Source organism: Gekko japonicus, unplaced genomic scaffold (assembly GCF_001447785.1).
Source record: "Gekko japonicus isolate JY-2015 unplaced genomic scaffold, Gekko_japonicus_V1.1 scaffold5887, whole genome shotgun sequence".
Lineage (NCBI taxonomy): Eukaryota > Metazoa > Chordata > Lepidosauria > Squamata > Gekkonidae > Gekko > Gekko japonicus.
Window position 1 is genome coordinate 663 of NW_015166620.1, and position 17,382 is coordinate 18,044.

The 17,382-nt window shown below is 49.9% G+C and overlaps 1 protein-coding gene and 1 non-coding gene across 2 annotated transcripts; both read left to right on the forward strand.

Moving 5' to 3' along the window:
* Window positions 1–344: 344 nt before the first annotated feature.
* On the forward strand, window positions 345–12,141 carry PATL2 (protein associated with topoisomerase II homolog 2 (yeast); the record flags this gene model as incomplete). Its single annotated transcript, XM_015412401.1, has 11 exons — window positions 345–425; window positions 1,642–1,783; window positions 3,662–3,779; window positions 4,346–4,443; window positions 4,791–4,835; window positions 5,656–5,804; window positions 6,465–6,624; window positions 7,853–7,993; window positions 8,766–8,863; window positions 9,289–9,450; window positions 11,783–12,141. Coding segments are annotated over 10 exons (1,186 nt in total), but the record flags the coding sequence as incomplete, so codon positions are not given.
* On the forward strand, window positions 10,612–10,683 carry TRNAA-UGC. The gene has a single exon. It is a non-coding gene; the product is annotated as a tRNA-Ala (tRNA).
* Window positions 12,142–17,382: the final 5,241 nt, after the last annotated feature.

The following is a 17,382-nucleotide window of genomic DNA, read 5'->3' on the forward strand; positions in this document are numbered from 1 at the left end:
GTTTCAGTTCTGTTTTTAGACTTCTGGTTGGTCCTACCACCCTAATCCCATTGCATTTTTTATTAAACGTCCCATCCATCGATTGCATTGAATCGCTCTGTGTAATCTGCCCTTCCGTCCAAGCGAGAAAGGTGGATTATAAATAACGTAAATAAAATTTTAAAAGTAACCATGCAGGCAAGCGCTTTGCTCCTCGAAGGGCCTTTTAAACCCCTGGTTCTCTTGTGGCACAGGCTCGAAGAACTTTTCCTGCCCTCTCTGCTCTCCTGTTTCCGTTCCTCTGCTGCCGGAAAGGGTGGGAGCTGGTTCCCACTGCCTCACTCTTATTCCTTGCTCTTTCACAGCTTGCCCAACGCCATGACGCAGCTGCACCCCCTGCATCAGCGGATCCTGACTCAAAGGCAACAGCGCAGGGGAGAGCGGAGGTGAGGGGGCTCCGAGGGAAAGCTTGAACGCAGCTGGATAGGCATGCGTTTGGGAAGCAGGAGTAGCTGGCACTTCCGGCGGGTCGGCCACCTTGCTGAAGAAGCCACAGAGAGTCTCTGGGAGCCTTAGAGATTATACTGCGACGTGGAGTCCAGTTCATCTGATGCCCGTTTATCCTTAGGGAGTGGATACGCATACAAGGGAGAAGGGAAGAGACAGTCACTTGTGTCAATGGGCCATAAATAGGGTTGCCGGTTCTTGGATTGGGAAATACTTGGAGATTGGGGGGGGGTGAAGTTTGGGGAGGGGAGGGACCTCAGCAGGGTATATTACCATAGAGTCCATCTTCCAAAGCAGCCATTTTCTCCAGGGGAACTGATCCCGGTCGTCTGGAGATCAGTTGTAGTAACGGGCGGTCTCCCGGTACTGCCTGGAGGTTGGCAGCCCTAGCCACACAATGTAAGAAGTACAACCTTGTGACTCTTCTATTTAAAGAACAACAACACTTAGATGTGAATGAGCTTTGCACAGAAGTGTCATACTTGCAAGTAGCCCCACTCTTTCACAGCGGTATGTGTAAATACGCATATTTGGAATAGGCTTGAGCCTGTTCAAGTTCTATTCCACAATAAAGCTTTCAGTTCTTTTAAGTTGCCACTGGGTTCCTTTAAAAAAAAAATGGAAGTGGATAAATGTTTGTATGCTGTACTGGGTAGAGCTTTGGACTGCAATCCGGGAGACCCGGTTTTGAGTCCCCATTTTCCCACGGGAGCTCACTGTGTGACCTGGGGTGAGCCCAACCTCAGCCTAACCTACATCACAGAGTGGTGGTTGCCAGTATAAAATGGAGAAGGGTAGAGAACAGTGTTGTAAGCTGCTTTTCAACCCCGTTGGGGAGAAAAGCAGAATATAAATATGTTTTGGGGTACCGTTTACTTGGTAGTTAAAAGTACCCAGTTCCGGGTTTGGGTTTGATAAATCTTTGATCAAATTTAGGCTTAAGAGCCATTCTGAAACTTCAGGTACACTGATTATGACCGAAAATGTCAGGGGGGGGGGGGCGTTTATTTTGAAGCGGTTTGCTGCGTCCCGAGCTGGTTACAGAAAAGCGAATCTGTCCTTTGCTGCCTTCAGCTCTGTGTAGGACCGAACCCAACTGAAGCAGAGGATTGCCTTAAAATAAATTTGCTAAGTCAGTCTCTCTTTATCTCAAAGAATCCCTTCTGTGGTACCTCAGCCTCCAGAAACAGATCCTTATGGAGCGCTCATGACTTCACTGGAGAAGGACTGGGTCATAAAAGTGCAGATGATGCAGCTGCAGAGTGAAAACCCCCAGAGGGATGACTACTACTATCAGGTGAGGGCTGAAGAGGCAAACATTCATCTGGGCAAAGTCGACAGCAGTAGGAGAATCTGGGGCGGAAGGGAACGACGATGTGGCCGCTGTAAGGTTTTGCTTTGGATTTTGCAGCTTCGAGTTTAAGACTCATCTACACTGGGGATTTATAAATGGTCCCCCCCCCACAGTAGTTTGCTTATTACAATTTTTATGAATCTCCCCTAGGAGCTGTAGGTGTCATACCTGGTTATCCCCTGCTCCATTTTATCCCTATGACCCCATGGTTTAGGTTAAGCCGAGAGTGAGTGTCGTTGGGCCAAGACTGACCCAGCATGGTTGTTGGGTATTACAAGTTGAAAACACTAATTTTCTCCCTGATTTAGGAATTTGATTGGGACTGAAGTGTATTAGCATTTTATGGCTTCTCTTCCCGTCTTTGTTTGGTGTTCTGAAGAAGAAGAAGAGTAGCCATAATCTCTCTCCTCTAGTTTTGTCTTTGTAGAGTAAGGATGTAGTAGATTTTGCTCTGTTGTTATTTTCATCCCAGTTACCCTTCCCATGCTAGAATTTAGTAAAAACTTTATATTTTAATCACACATGGACTCTGAGTCTGAATTATTTTACTCTGGCACTGCTGGACTATCTTATCTCTGCTAAATACCATTTTTTTCAATATCTCACTATCACCCAACAATGGCTCATAGCTGAGTAGGGATTTCAGCCTGACTCATTCCGGTTTAGACTTGGCCTTGAATAAGCTGTGTGGGGTGGGGGAGGTACAATTTATTTGTTTATTTCCGTTATTTCTAGTCTGCCTTCCTGACTGGGACTCAAGGCAGGTTGCAGAGAGTGAGTCAAAACATTCAACAAGACAGGCGGGTCAATAAACGATGAAATAGGATTAGAGTTGTTGCTCCTACTCCGACTGTTACCATCTGTCTACGACTATTACTATCTGTCCTAGCCCTTATTACCAACTCGCCGTGAGTGCAAAAATGGTGGTACTGCGTGGAGCTGTGGCCACTAAGGATACCATCCTCCTGGTGACATCGGTTCCCTTGTTAGTTGTTGTGGAGAGCACTTATGTTGCACTGAATGTTTTGAAAATGCAGTTTTAATGTTTTATGTATTGGGCCTTGGCCCCATCTGTACGCCGCCCTGAGCCCGTTCGCGGGGAGGGCGGGTTATACATTTAAATAAATAAACCAGACGTCCAAAAAACAGAGACTGAAGCAAAGCATAGGTGCTAACATGGCATATTAAACGCTGTGAAATCATACAACGGGATCCAGTTTACAGCAAACTGTACGCAGTAGTATAGACCACAGTCCCTTGTGGCTTATCCAAGTAACCTTGTGAAGCGGTTTGTGCAGTGGTGTGCCCTATGGCTTGCACGGAAGAGCTCCCTTGAATAATTCGCTTCTGCACCTGCAGAAAGCCCTGCTTGGGTGAGTGAAGCTGTCGTGATGGAGCAGAGGGGGAGAGGTGGTCCAGTAGATAGGAGGGTCCAAGTCTACTTTGAATTGAGCTGTGATGACAGAAAGACTGTTTTCCTCCCTGCCACGTCCCCACTCCTCTTCTCACCTGCTGCCACAAACAATTGCTTTGGCTCTTGTTCTCTAAAGTTGCGTGTGTCTCTGTTGAGAAGCTCTAGCATGGTGTGAAGGCCTCAGTTTGCTCTGGAGACGGAGAATACTTTCTAAAGGGGTCTGTTGACCCCTTTCTGGGCAGGATGGCTTCTGAGTAGCTGAGTCTGGTCCAACCATTAAAAGACAAGTGAGGAGCAGTGGGAGACACCCTTTTGACCGGCCTTTCTGTAAATAATGCAGTAACAGATGTGCTGCGCGCTTGCCCTGCCTTCAGCAGTGAACTCTCTTATCCTTTCCCCCCCACCAGGAGTATTATCGCAAGCTGGAGCAGAAACCAGCACAGAAGGGACTCCTGGGCAAGTGCAAGAATGAAGTCCCCAAGCTAGTCACACCATATATCCAAAAAGTGGAGACGTATGAATCAGGTGAGTGGTGTAGTGGTTAAGTGTGCGGAGTCTAATCTGGAAGAACCAGGTTTGATTCCCCACCCCTCCACTTGCAGCTGCTGGATGATCTTGGGCAAGCTATAGTTCTGACAAGAGCTGTCCTTGAAAGGGCAGTTCTTAAAAGAGCTCTGTCAGCCCCACCTACCTCACAGGGTGTCTGTTGTGGAGAGGGGAAGGGAAAGGAGATTGTAAGATGCTTTGAGAATCCGAGTGAAGGGCGGGGTATAAATCCAAGCTCCTCCTCCTCCTCCTCCTTGCAAGGAAGGGGGGTGGCTGTAGGCAATAGAGGTGGGTGGTGGTGGAAAACCTGTCAAGTCGCAGCCAATGTATGGCAACCCTGTAGGGTTTTCAAGGCAAAGAGGCGAACAACGTCATCGTCTGCCTTTGTATAGTGACCCTGGACTTCCTTAATGGTCTCCCATTCAAGTACTAAGCAGGGCGGACCCTGCTTGGCTTCCACAATCTGACAAGATGGGCTAGCCTGAGCCATCCTGCTCTGGGGGCATCATCGATGGGCACATCCTGACAATGGCTTCTTCCTCCAGTGGTGCGGATCCCGGGCTCCTTGGGCCAGGTGGCCGTGTCCACGTGCTATAGCCCTCGTAGGGCTATTGATGCCGTACATCACATCCCACTGGAGCAGGTCTGTACCGGTTGCTCCCCACCGGTTTTATCAAGGAGCTGGAATAAAGGGGGGGGGGACTAGCTGGGTGGGGCTGGTTTCAGACCACTTTATAGGAGGCAGCTGAGGCCCTCGTGCCAATAGTGGGTTTCTGGGTTTCTGCTGGGGTTTGGTGCTGGGTTTTTTATCCTTCTGTTAGTGTTGGGGTGGGGGAAATGGCACTTGAAGGTCGAGATTTGCAAACAGCAGTATTTCTGTAAATGGCTTTGCAAAGCCTTCCCAGTTTTCTCGGGTCACATCTTGGGATGCCCAGCCAGATCTGGTCTCTATACTGACTGTGAATTTTATCCCCCCCCCCATTTTTGAAGGCTGTCGGGAATCAGCGAGTGCAAATGCTGTATCAGATTGAGAAGGTGAGAGCAGAGGGGGCTGGGGTGTGTGTGCGCGAGCGAGCGATGCCCGAGCATTTGTGGCCCATAGCTACTGCTCGCACCGAGTTTGTTACGGATGTGATTGCTCCCTGTTCCCTAATTGCTCCCTGGAGAGTGGTGGGTGTCCCACAAAGGCTGCAGCTGGATACGACTTCTCTAGAACTCTGCGGCTTAGTGGCACCACTGGAATCTAGACAAGGTTAAAAGAGCTCCCTCTGGAGCACAGATTTTGGACTTCCGTTGTAAATCCTATGACATGTTGAAATATACTGGGTTCGAAGTCGTAGATAGTGAAATCAGCTCATGGTTTATTATAAGGCATGAACACAAGACAAGCTAGCAGGGCCGGAGTCCTGCTTATATTTCCAAAACACACCACACCCAACACACAGACACCCACAACCCATGATAGGCTATTTACAGTGTACCAACACCCATAGGTCTAGTCCAGGATCCAGGCGGGCCGATTGGTCTGTTCCAGGATCCTAGCCGGCTATTGTCTTTTAAGTGAAGCTTTGCTATTTCGCATGACTGCGTGCGAACCTGACTGCGTGTGTAGTCCACGGTTGATAAACAACACGTGGGCATAAAAAGGCTGTTTGCCTTGCTGCTGTTCTACATTAGGTGGCGGACGGAGTCTTTAACAGACCACATAGGGAGGTGGTTGGATTCAAGTCCCGTAGCACCTTAGAGGAGGTAATAGCTAGGGAGGTAATAAAGCTATGCCACAGGCAGGGCTGGGATGTTACCTTGTATGCCTGCCACCCTTGGTTAACGTTATCCATGTCATCCTGGGGGACAGATGTACCTGCACCTGTTGGATATCGAGGACACTCAGCGGAAATTGGTCCTGGCCCCTGAGGAACAGCATTCTCACTTCTGTGAGAAACTGGCTCACGAGGTGGGGCACATCTACCAAACTCTGAGAATTGAAGAGTGCAACAACAAAGAGTGAGTGATGGCCAACGTGGGGGGTGGGCGGAGTTCAGAAGAAAAGAATGATGCAACCGCTGTGCTGAGTTATTTCCTGTCTGTCAGATAAACTTCAAGAGTACTTTGCAACCTGCGTCATGTTGGTGGAGAGCCTGCCTCCTCCCTCTAGTGGAGAAGCCAGGAGATGTTTGGCCCTTTCTCTCTGGGCGATTCTGCATTGGCTTTTCCCTCCGTTGTTTTGCGAAACCGACGTTGGAAAAGAAATCCCTCTCTGCATTGCATGCTGCTTCCCCTTTCTTTGATCATTGGATTTTATGGTACCTTCTGCATAAATTTATGGCTGTTTTATGGCCGTTTGGGGGTGACTTTGCAGCCAGTACAACGTTGCCCCGAAGTATTTCAATGGGGTTTTGAGCTGCACCTTTTTCTCCCATTTGAGAAAATGTGGAACGAATACTAGATGCAGAATCAAGCCCACCCACCCCCTTCCTTCTTTTTTATGCTGCAGAGAGCAAATCGGCTTTAAGTCCAGTCTCTGAATTCCGGAGTATGATGTGGGGGGGGGGGTCACCTTTTGCTGAATTTTGAAGATGTTCCTGGCCTCTTTCTGTTTTAGACTCTTGAGCTGGTTTGACACAGTATAGTGTCTGCGTGTGATGCACTAGTTGTCTCTTTTAGGGAAACGAAAGATGAGTTCCTACAGATCCTGCTGGTGGGAAAAGGGAAGAGGCTTGTGGCCCGTCTGTTGCCGCACTTGTCCCCAGGACAGGCCAAGCAGGTCCTGGTCACCATCACCAAGCACCTGCCTTTCCTTATAAAGAAGGACCTACTGGATGAGGTACTAGTCTGGGGGAGCAGAGGGGCATGAAGGGCCAACTGTTTGCGAGGGACAAGACAAAATGGTCTTTGTGCTCTGGGCCACTTTGATATGAGAGTTTTCTGATGCTGAGTACTGGATCTAGAGGCTAGACCCAGAGCTGGTTGTGCAAAAAAATGAATTCTTACACCCAGGGGTCATTTCCTGTGGGAGTGCACAGGAGCAGAGCTCCAGCAGTAAGGTGCCCAGGGGGCGGGCACATGCAACAAGCCCCGCCCCCTGCTCCCAGCAGCCCTCAGTTGGGCCACGAGGAGCAAGAAGCAGCCAGGTAAGTTGCAGAGCTCCCCGGCCTGTCTTCAGGTACAAGCTCTCCCTCCTCTGTGAGGGCAGATCTGTGCATTTCCCCCCCCCCCCCATAGCTAGCAATCCAAAACAGTCCAGTGGCACCTTTAAGACCAAGTTTTATTCAGGTACAAGCTCTCCTTCCTTTGTGAGGACAGATCTGCACATCCCCTCCCCCCAATAGCTAGCAATCCAAAACAGTCCAGTGGCGCCTGAGTGATTGGTGTTGCCTTCTGACACACTTTCGGTGATGTCAGGGGGCGTGGCATATGCAAATAAGTTATGCTAATGGGCTCCTGCACCTCTTTTTCTACGAAATGACCCCTGCTTACACCCTAACCAGGCTGGTTGTACAAAAGAATGAATTCTTACACCCTGACCCGTCAAAAAAAAACCCTAAATTTTGTGTCTTGCACATTTGTGGGAGTGGTTTTTGCCTAATTCGGTCTGTAGTTGTTTGTTCAGACTTTGCCCCTCTGTATGTTGAGTCAAGAGGCCCTGACTCCCAAATAACAGAAACTGTATTTCCATCACCCCTCCAGTTTCTGAAATTTCAGCCGACCCTGCTAGTGTGTCTTCAAAGCCATGAGAGCTAGAAAGCTGGGTTCTTATTTAAATGTAGCTGAGGTCTTGGAAGTGGAATTGAGCACATGTGCTCTTGAAGAATCTCTATCCTCACACAGCCCTGGAGGATGGGATAGTATGGTATATCTCTAGCACGCTTGCAGTTCAGTTGGTGCTGAAAGACAGGAAGAAGACTTGTAAAAAAAAACCTCAGCCATGTTTTGATATTTTTTCACCCTGAACCATAAATGCAAGGTAATAATCTAAAGGATGAGAGGAGTGGGCTTTACCCCTTGAATGTTTACCTCCTTGCTTATCCCTCTGTGTCTTGTGGGCTTGGTAGACCCTGCCCGTTCTCTACAGTCCCCTCGGAGAGGTCGTCGAACAGCTGACCTTCAGCGAGATGGTCAACGTCCTTCAGGAGCTGACCGGGCTGCAGCCGGATTCTGTGAAGCAGTCGCTCACCATGATCTTCGGAAACAAGGTGTGTTGGGGCCTTTCCAGGATTTCCCCGGGGATATCGGCCAAGCGCTTTGTGCGGGAAAAGATACAAAACAGATAACCAAATAATATAATACCTCTTACTGAGGCCATCCTAGAAGCTTCAAGACTTTTGAGGCGGGGGCAACAGTGGGAGGGCTTCTAGTGTCCTGGCCAGTGTTCCCTCGTAAGCTGAGTTCGTGTGAACTAGCTCACAGTTTTTTAGCCTCACACATTTGTGTCTTAGCTCGCCCAGATTTTCCAGGCCCCATTTTTAAAGACCCTATCAGGCTAACCTTTGAGACTGGATGCTTTGTGGCCCACCTCAGCATCTGGAGCAGGGGTCCCCAACGTGGTGCCACTGCATGCCGTGGTGCCCACTGATACCTCTCCTGGCACCTGCCAAGTTGTTTTCAGAAAGTGGGTGTAGCCAAGTGTGGCTTTTGCCATCGGAGATTTCATTGGCAGTGCAGATTGGTTTAAAATGTTGCCTTGGCAGCAGATGCCTCCACAGGACAAGGATCTTCGCTGTGTGACTGGCTCCACCTCCCGTGGCAGCCATTTTGTGACTGGCTCCACCTCCCGTGGCAGCCATTTAGTGGTGGTGCCCAGTGTGTGGCCAGAATTCCGAATGTGCTTGCAGGCTCCAAAAGTTTTCAGACCCCTGATCCAGAGGGACATTATCTGGGATGCTTGACGCTGGGTGAACCATCTACCTGGTGGTCCTGGTGTCACCTTCCCCCCCCCCATGAATGGTTTATCTCCCTCTCCTACAGTTTGCTGTCTCTCTCCTGTACTTGCTGCTGAGCCACGGCGAGAGGTGTCTTTCCTCCAGCATGCCCCTGGAACCCTGCATCGGAGACTTTGAGAAATGGTGAGGCAACGTGTCCGCGAAGGGGGACTGTCCCAGAGCCTCTGCTCCAGTAGATCGGGGGTCCCCAACATGACGCCTGTGGGTGCCGTGGTGCTCACCAACACCTTTCCTGGGTGCTGCCAGCTGTTTTCAGAAAGTGGGTGGGGCTCTGTCGGGCTTTCCCCCAAGAGAGCTTCTGATTGGCTGTGCAGATAAAAAGGCCTCCTGTTAAACAAGGGTTTCTGCCTGGAATGTTGGAGTTACTATTAGAACCATATATCCCCTTGGCTCCCTGACATTTTGTGGTTGGCTCCGCCTCCCACAGCAGTCCTTTTGTGATCGTGCTCACCGCCCTGCGTCAGAATTACGACGGGGCCCTAAGTCTTTAAAAGGTTGAGGACTGCCGCAGTAGATCTCTTACGGCTGCATCTCCCGTCCTTTCCTAGGGTGGATACGGTGCTCCTTGTTGCGAGAGAGCTCTCTCAAGTATCCAAGGTCAACATGGTGGAGCCCCTTTATATGCCCACCAATCTCCTATTTCTGTTCTGCCGCTACGTGGACAAAGAGACGGTGAATCGTCTGGATGTCAAGATGGAATAGAATATCGGGTATGGCCGGAAGGGCAGGGGTGGGGCGGATAGATAAGGGGTTGTGGTGGGTGTGTAGCTTATAGAGGCAATAACGCTTGTAAAACTCTCTAGTATGATTGGATGGTTGTCATTGCAGGCTAGCTTCTTTACACTCTTAGTGTAGAAATCGAGCTGGAGATGTTTGGGTTTGTTTCTCCTGCCAAATGCCTATTTCTGGGTAGTCATCTTGGTCGTCTTTGCTGGCATGGCCTAAAGCTGGGGTCCCCAACGTGGAGCCTGCCGAATGTTTTCAGGAAGTGGGTGGGGCCAGGAGGGGCTCCTGCCCAGGAGAGCTTCTGATTGGCCACTGGAGATCCGATTGGAGGTGCAGATTAAAGTAACGTTGTTTCGGCAGCAGCTGCCAACACAGTAATCGTTTCATTCTCACACACTCCTCCTTCACAGTGTAATTTTTAAAAGAAATTACTGCTCTGGTCCCTTGCATTCGAGCCTCCTCCGTGTGTGCCTCCGCCTCCCGTGACGGCCATTTTGTGGTTGACTCCACCTCCCGTGGCAGCCATTCTGTGGTTGTGCCCCGCACCCTCTCTCAGAATTCCAAAGGTGCCCACGGACTCAAAAAGGTTGGGGACCCCTCTTCTAACATATTGAGCTGTATCCTCTTACTGCACCCACCTGCAGTAAGACTTAGTGCTTGATTCTAGGGTTCAGGTTGCTTTTGTAGCAATATGAAAGAGGGCTGCTCCCCACAGTGCTGTGCAGGAGGGTTGGTTCCCCCCCCCCCGACTTTCTAGCAAGCCTGTTCCTTCGCTGTGCCTTCCTGTTTTGCAAGTGACCCGTGTGTGCTTGTTCATCCTCCTCCCTCTTTTCCTCACTGTGCTCTGTTTGGCTGTGCCACAGCCAATGGATCATGGTTTATTTTTCTCTTATTGCCAACTGCTTCGAGGGCCTTTTGGCCTGAGGAGTGATGCATCCCGTCTTGAAAGGACAGCTCTCTTCCTGCCCAGGAGATTAAATCTCATTCCTTTTTATGTAGGCTTCCTTTTGGTACTTGGCAAGGGAGGAAGAAACTTGTGTAAACACTGACTGCTCCAGAGCTACAGGCACTGCTGTCTGAATCCCACGGGTTCTGCTGAGGACTTTTGCCTAGAGCAGGCAGGGGAAAGTGATAACTCAAGGGAGAGGGGTGTGGCTCAGTGGTAGAGCCTCTGCTTTGCATGCAGAAGGTCCCAGGTTCAATCCCCGGCATCTCCAAGGACCTCTGCCTGAGACCTTGGAGAGCTGCTACCAGTCTGAGAAGACAATACTGACTTTGATGAGTCAAAGGTCTGATTCAGTGAAAGCTATCTTCATGTGAGGTGCTTGAACCTGAGGTGTTGAACCCACTTTTATGGTGCCCGTTGTGTGCACACAAACACCCCGCAGCCCCTCGTGGCTGTGGGCTTTCATGAAGGTGGTAAAAAAGCAGGCAGAGGAACTTTAGTTTCTGATCACACAACAGTGATCTGTAAAATACTGCACGGTGCAAGGATGGCTGTGGGAGCTGCTTCCTCTACTCTGCGGTCCATCTTAACAAAACACTTGGTCGGCTGCTTTGTATTGATCTCTCAGAGCAGCTAGACCCTGCCTGACTTCGGCTTCTGAGTTACTTGCTTGGTCACAGTCTAAGACCCAGGGCCTGCAATAAACTATGGGCCTGTCCCATATCTTCTCTGACAGTGCAATCACCGGTCCTAACAAGACCTTGCCATACCATCTCAGGTTCAGGTCCTCGTTCATCTTGCAACGTTATATATGCCGTCAAATGTCAGTAATGCCCTTCTGCTCTCTACATTGGACAAACAGGCCAGTCCCTACGCAAAAGAATAAATGGACATAAATCCAGCATTAAAAACCGCAACGCTCAAAACCCAACAGGAGAACATTATAACCTTCCAGGTCATTCCACTGCTGACCCAAGAGTGGCATTCCTTAAACAGTAAAGCTTCAAGGGGAAATTTCAACGTGAGATTGCTGAACTTGAGTTCATTCACAAGTTCAGAACAATGGACACCCCCCCCCCCAGGGCTGAATAGGGACATAGGAGTCTTATCTCACTTCAGATGCTAATCTTCCGCCCCCAACATTTCCCCTCTGCTCTAATCAAGCTGATTACGTTGTATTTCTGCACCCTTTACAAGCATCCCTCCTGTTTTCTGGTTAGGATAATAGGACTCAGATCTCCATTTCTGCTCTCTACTGTATCTGACAAAGGGACCTTTGGCTTTCAGAAGCTTATGCTCTGAAACTCTTGTTGATCTCTAAGGTGTGACTGGACTGAAATCTATCTAACTTGCTGTTTTTATTGTTGCAGACTCCTGGGATGCTTGGAGCATACTCCGTGCAGAAGCATGGGACACCGACTGGTAGTGAGAATCTCCTTTTACCATGAGAACTGAAACACAATGGCCGCTCATCAAACAGGATGCATAATTTAACTTCACAACCTTTTCTTCTGAGGGCTTAATTTATTTTCCCCCTTAAGTGCTCTGTGCTGGTTTGTCAATAGGCAGTTCTGGCAGCAGACTGTGCAACACACAGCTAGCTTGCGGAGCCGGAGGACAAAACGGCTAACCTGTACAGTGTAAATTTGGGCCGTCGGGTGTGGGAAGGGAGGGCAAATTCTTTTGTGTTTGGGGCTTTGTATATAGCACTTAATACAATAAAAGCAAATACCAGAAACAGCTTTGGAACTGGAATCTTAATATCGGAGGGGATGGGTGCGCGTTGTACGCTGTCTTAAATAGCTAACTGCATGTGGCTGTGAGTTGCTATCCATAATCAGGGCCGGCCCCAGCTTATTTTGCACCCTAGGCGAGGATCCCTTCTGGTGCCCCCCCCCCCCGGTACGCCCCTCATTTAAAAAAAAATAAATGCATTTTAGGAAGAATGAAAAACACAAATAATCAAGAAACTCCCAGAGTACGGGGCCGGGTGCAGTTTGGTGACCCTAAGGGCCAGCCCACTCTAGGCGATCGCCTAGTGAGTGAGCCGGCCCTGTCCATAATTCCCTGAAGGCAGATTGAGGTGGGTAGCCATGTTGGTCTGAAGCAGCGGAACAAAGTTTGAGTCCAGTGGCACCTTTAAGACTAACAAAGTTTAGGCAGTGGGACTCCTAATAGCTGGAGTCCAATGCTGTGAGCTCAACAGCAGACTTGGCAAACATAGACACATCCATGAAGGCTTTTGCTGTCGAGCGCTTCTTGCCCTCTGAATCTGGCTCCTCTCTCCCCCTCTCCTTCCTTAAAGTGGTTTGAAAGGAGGATTGTTGCTCTAGGCGTGTGCACCACGCATCCCCTTTGCGCCTCTATCAAGCAAGTCTTGCATTTCTTTCCAAACCTGTTTGACTAGCTCCAACAGTAGGAAGACTGCAAGAAGCAATGACTTTGTGATCCAGCCTGGGAGTGTGGGGAGGGGAGACTACACTGGCTACAGGCCTACCCATAATTCCTGTCTTCTGTTTTGAGAGCACAGCTGACACTGGTGTCCTGGGTGGTGGTGAGCCCACTGCTGCTGCTTTCTGTTCAGCCCTGGCTGGACTTGCATTTGGCTCCCTGGCCTTCAGAGTCACGAAGGCATCTTCTCTTGTAGATGCAAAAAGGCCTCACTGAAGTCAGGGAAGAGCCGGGACTCCGCCCTGGAGCACATGCTTTGCATGCAAAACACCCTGAGTAACCAGTCTCCAAGTTATTACAGGTGTTGAGAAAGACCTTTCTCTGCTTGCCTGCCAATGTCTGCTTTAGTACAAAGTGGCTTCCTATATTAACCACCCTTTTGGAATAAGGCCTCTGCATACCTACTTTTGGAGTGAAAGCCGGGTGTGTTACAAGGGGGTAGGTCCAGTTGTTGTTGTTCAGTCGCACAGTCGAGTCCGACTCTCCGCGACCCCATGGACCAGATCACGCCAGGCCTTTCGGTCTTCCGCCGTCCTCTGGGGTTGGCCCAATTTCATGTTTGTTGCATCGATGACACTGTCTAACCATCTCATCCTTTGCCATCCCCGTCTTCTTTGACCTTCGATCTTTCCCAGCCTCGGGGTCTTCTTCTCCAGTGAGTGCTCCCTTCTCATTTGGTGGCCAAAGTATTTGAGCTTCAGTTTCATTATCTGGCCTTCCAGGGAACAGTCAGGGTTGATTTCTTTTAGGATTGACTGATTTGATCTCCTTGCAGTCCAAGGGACTCTCAGGAGTCTTCTCCAGCACCATAGTTCAAAAGAATCTATTCTTCGGCGCTCGGCCTTATAGTCCAACATGATTAGATCTGTAGGTAAAATGCTGAATTACTGAATTGGCGTGAAATGGCAGAGTATCTGCGGTTGGAGTTGGGTTGTGCTCCTAAACACACTTGGTGGTGGTGGGAATTGCCATCAAGCTACAGCTGCCTTATGGTGACCCCATAGGGTTTTTGAGGCAAGAGACATTCAGAGGCGGTTTGCCATTGCCTGCCTCTGCACAGCAACCCTGGATGTCCTTGGTGGACTCTCATCCAAGAATTAACCAGGCCTGTAGCTACGCCGGGGTGTTTTGGGGCTCCACCCCCTCAAATGTGAGGCACCCCCCACAACAGCGAAATCACCGCTTGGAGTTCAGGGAAGGCGTGTAACTGCCCCTCCCCTGCTGCCCCACAATTTTCCCATGCCCCACCAACCCAAAATACCTGGCTACAGGGCTGGTACTAACCAGAGCCAACCTGGGCTAGCCTGGATGCTCCTAGGAAGTAGATCTCTTTTGAATTCAATAGGGTTGAGTTCTGAGTACTTATACCCTCAGGTCTGCAGTGGCTGTGTGTTTTGCCATGAAGCAATGTTGGCAGAGTTCTCTCCCATCCCCATTTACTTTCTGGTGACTTCTGTAAGAAAGCTTTAAAAACTCTTCACTAAGCTTTGCAGTTAGAAGTGGTTTCTCCAGAACATAGGCAAAAGTGAATTGTGTAGCTGACTGCAAAAACTCCTATAATGCCATAAGTATTGCGGCTTATAATAGCCTAACCTTAAAGTTAGGAGACCTTTGGTCTGTGTGTGGTACCTATCCCCAGGGGTCATTTCCTGCAGGAGCGCACAGGAGCGGAGCTCGGGCAGTAAAGAGCCCAAGGGGTGGGCACATGCAACAAGCCCCGCCCCCTGCTCCCAGCAGCTCTCAGTCAGAGCAAGAAGCAGCTCCCCCCAGCCCCCCAGTCCAAAACAGTCCAGTGGCACCTTGAAGACCAAGTTTTATTCAGGTACAAGCTCTCCCTCCTCTGCGAGGACAGATCTGCACGTCTCCCCCCCCCAATAGCTAGCAATCCAAAACAGTCCAGTGGAGCCTTAGTGCTTGGTGTTGCCTTCTGACACACGTCCGGTGATGTCAGGGGGTGTGGCGTATGCAAATGAGTTATGCTAATGAGTCCTGCTAATGAGCTCCTGCACCTCTTGTTCTTTGGGCTTAGGTAGGCTAGAAACAGCAAAGTAGTTGCTTGCTACTAACTATAGCAGCATCCCCTCAGGGCAGGGCCGGATTTAGACTCGCTGAGGCCCTAAGCTATACAAAACCCAGAGCCCCCCTACTGTTTTAAATTACATCAGCTGGTCTCAGAAAAATTTAAAATATATACGCCTTTTTAATATTTGAAATCATTTTTTATATTGTGTTTTTATTCGAGGCCCCAGCAGATTGCGAAGCCCTAAGCTGTAGCTTATTTAGCTTATGCGTAAATCCGGCAGTGCCTCAGGGTTTAGAATGATACTTTCTAAAAGGGCTCAGGTTTTCCTCATCATAAGAAGTTCCTTTGCCAGCCCAAACAAACAGGCCTTTGGCCAATTTTGCCTTGGAGCAGGACAAGCTGCTAGCCAGGATTCTTCTGTCACTAAGCCCTGTCCAAATAAATACTACATCCAAGCACGAAGCTGTGCCCCGGAGTCATCTCTTATGAAGGTTAGATTGCTTGTGCTCAAAAAAAAAATTGGCAGCAGTCTAACACTAAAGTTATAGCTTAAACGATTTGTCTTAGCTGCCTGCACAAGTTAAGACAGCAACACTGGAATCAAGACGGTGAAAAACCATAGCAGCACTGGAATAAACAGCTGAACAAATAAGAGAGGTAAGCTTTTTGAGGTGTAAGTTGCAAAAAGGAAGAAGAACTCTACTAGACAGACGGTCATGGGCTGGAATGTCCCTCACTGCCTACCTGTCAAACATTTAAAATTTTTGACATTATTACGCAAAGGTCAACAAAGATAAGCCGCAGGGATGAAGGAACTCAAAGGGTCGCAGCATCTTTCCTCTGAAGACATGCGAAGGCACCTGAGACTTCTTAATTAAGAGAGAAGGGGACTAAGTGAAGGACACAACAGACTTGGAGGGAAAAGTGAATAGAACTTTTTCTCCCTCTCCCATAACACTAGCGCTCAGGTGCAGCTGACGGGCAATATGCTGTAGGTGGGCAGAAGTACTTTGTCACTCCAGCAGTTAAGTAATGGAATCTGATGTAGTAGTGATGGCTTTAAACAGGGGACCTTTCCCCGGAGGACAGTCTGACCTGGATAACCAAAAGACTAGCCTGATTTTGGAAGCTCAGCAGGATCGGCCCTGGTTAGTACTTGGATGGGAGATCACCAAGGGCATTCAGGGTTGCCGTGCAGAGGCAGGCAACGGCAAGCCACCTCTGAACATCTCGTGCCTTGAAAACCCCAAGATGTTCCTGGGGGATAGTCTCCTGAATGGCTGCTAGCCCTGACGAGGAAAGGGAGGGGGCGGGGCACATGATGAAGCCCCGCCCCCTGCTTCTGGCTGCCCCGCTTCTGGCCCTCATTCAGCCAGGAGGAGGCAGGAGAAGAGGGAGGGTAAGTTGCTTCCTCCCTGCCTCTCCCCACCCCTGCCTGCCTGGGGCCAGGGAGGGCCTTCGCGGGGCTTCCTCGCACTCCTGCTGCCCTTGCAGGTCCACCGCTGGGCCCCTGATGTCAGGGGGTGTGGCATATGCTAATGAGTTATGCTAATGAGTTCCCCTAGCTCTTTTTCTACGAAATGACCCCTGGGTGCAGGAGTTCGTTAGCGTAACTCATTAGCATAACTCATTAGCATATGCCGCACCCCCTGACATTACCGGAAGTGTGTCAGAAGGCAACACCCACCGCTTAGGCTCCACTGGACTGTTTTGGATTGCTAGCTATTGGGGGGGGGGAACGTGCAGATCTGTCCTCGCAGAGGAGGGAGGGCTTGTACCTGAATAAAACTTGGTCTTAAAGGTGCCACTGGACTGTTTTGTACTGTTTTGGGCTGGGGGGAGCTGCTTCTTGCTCTGAATGAGGGCTGCTGGGAGCAGGGGGGGGGGCTTGTTGCATGTGCCCGCCCCCTGGGCTCTTTACTGCCGCAGCTCTGTTCCTGTGTGCTCCTACAGGAAATGACCCCTGGCCACAGGCTAAAAAACTGAGCTAGCTCACACGAACTCAGCTTAGAGGGAACACTGAGGGCCTCTCTGTGACCTGTTGGTCGGTCCTCCAGGCCATCTGATACAAAAAAGGATGCTGGGCTAGATGTAGGGTTGCCAGCTCTGGGTTGGAAAAAGTGAGATTTTGTGGGTGGAGTCTCAGGAGGGTGGAGTTTGGGGCACAATACCATAGGGTCCACCTTCCAAAGCAGCCATTGTCTCCAGGTGAGCTGACCTCTGTCATCTGGAGATCACTTGTAACAATGGGAAAGCTCCAGCCACAACCTGGAGGTTGGAAACGCAGCCAAAGCAATCTCTCAGGTGGAAATTGAAGTTCCACCTTGGGAGGGGAGAAGGCCACGCGCTGGCTCTCTTCCTCACCCAATCGCTTGCCTCCTCCCGCCCTCTCGATTTGCATGCTAAGCCCCGCCCAGGCCTGAAGTTTTCTCTCCCCGGGATGAGGGGCGGAGCCTGAAGCGGGCGTTCCGCGCGCAGCCCCGCCTCTCCCTCCTC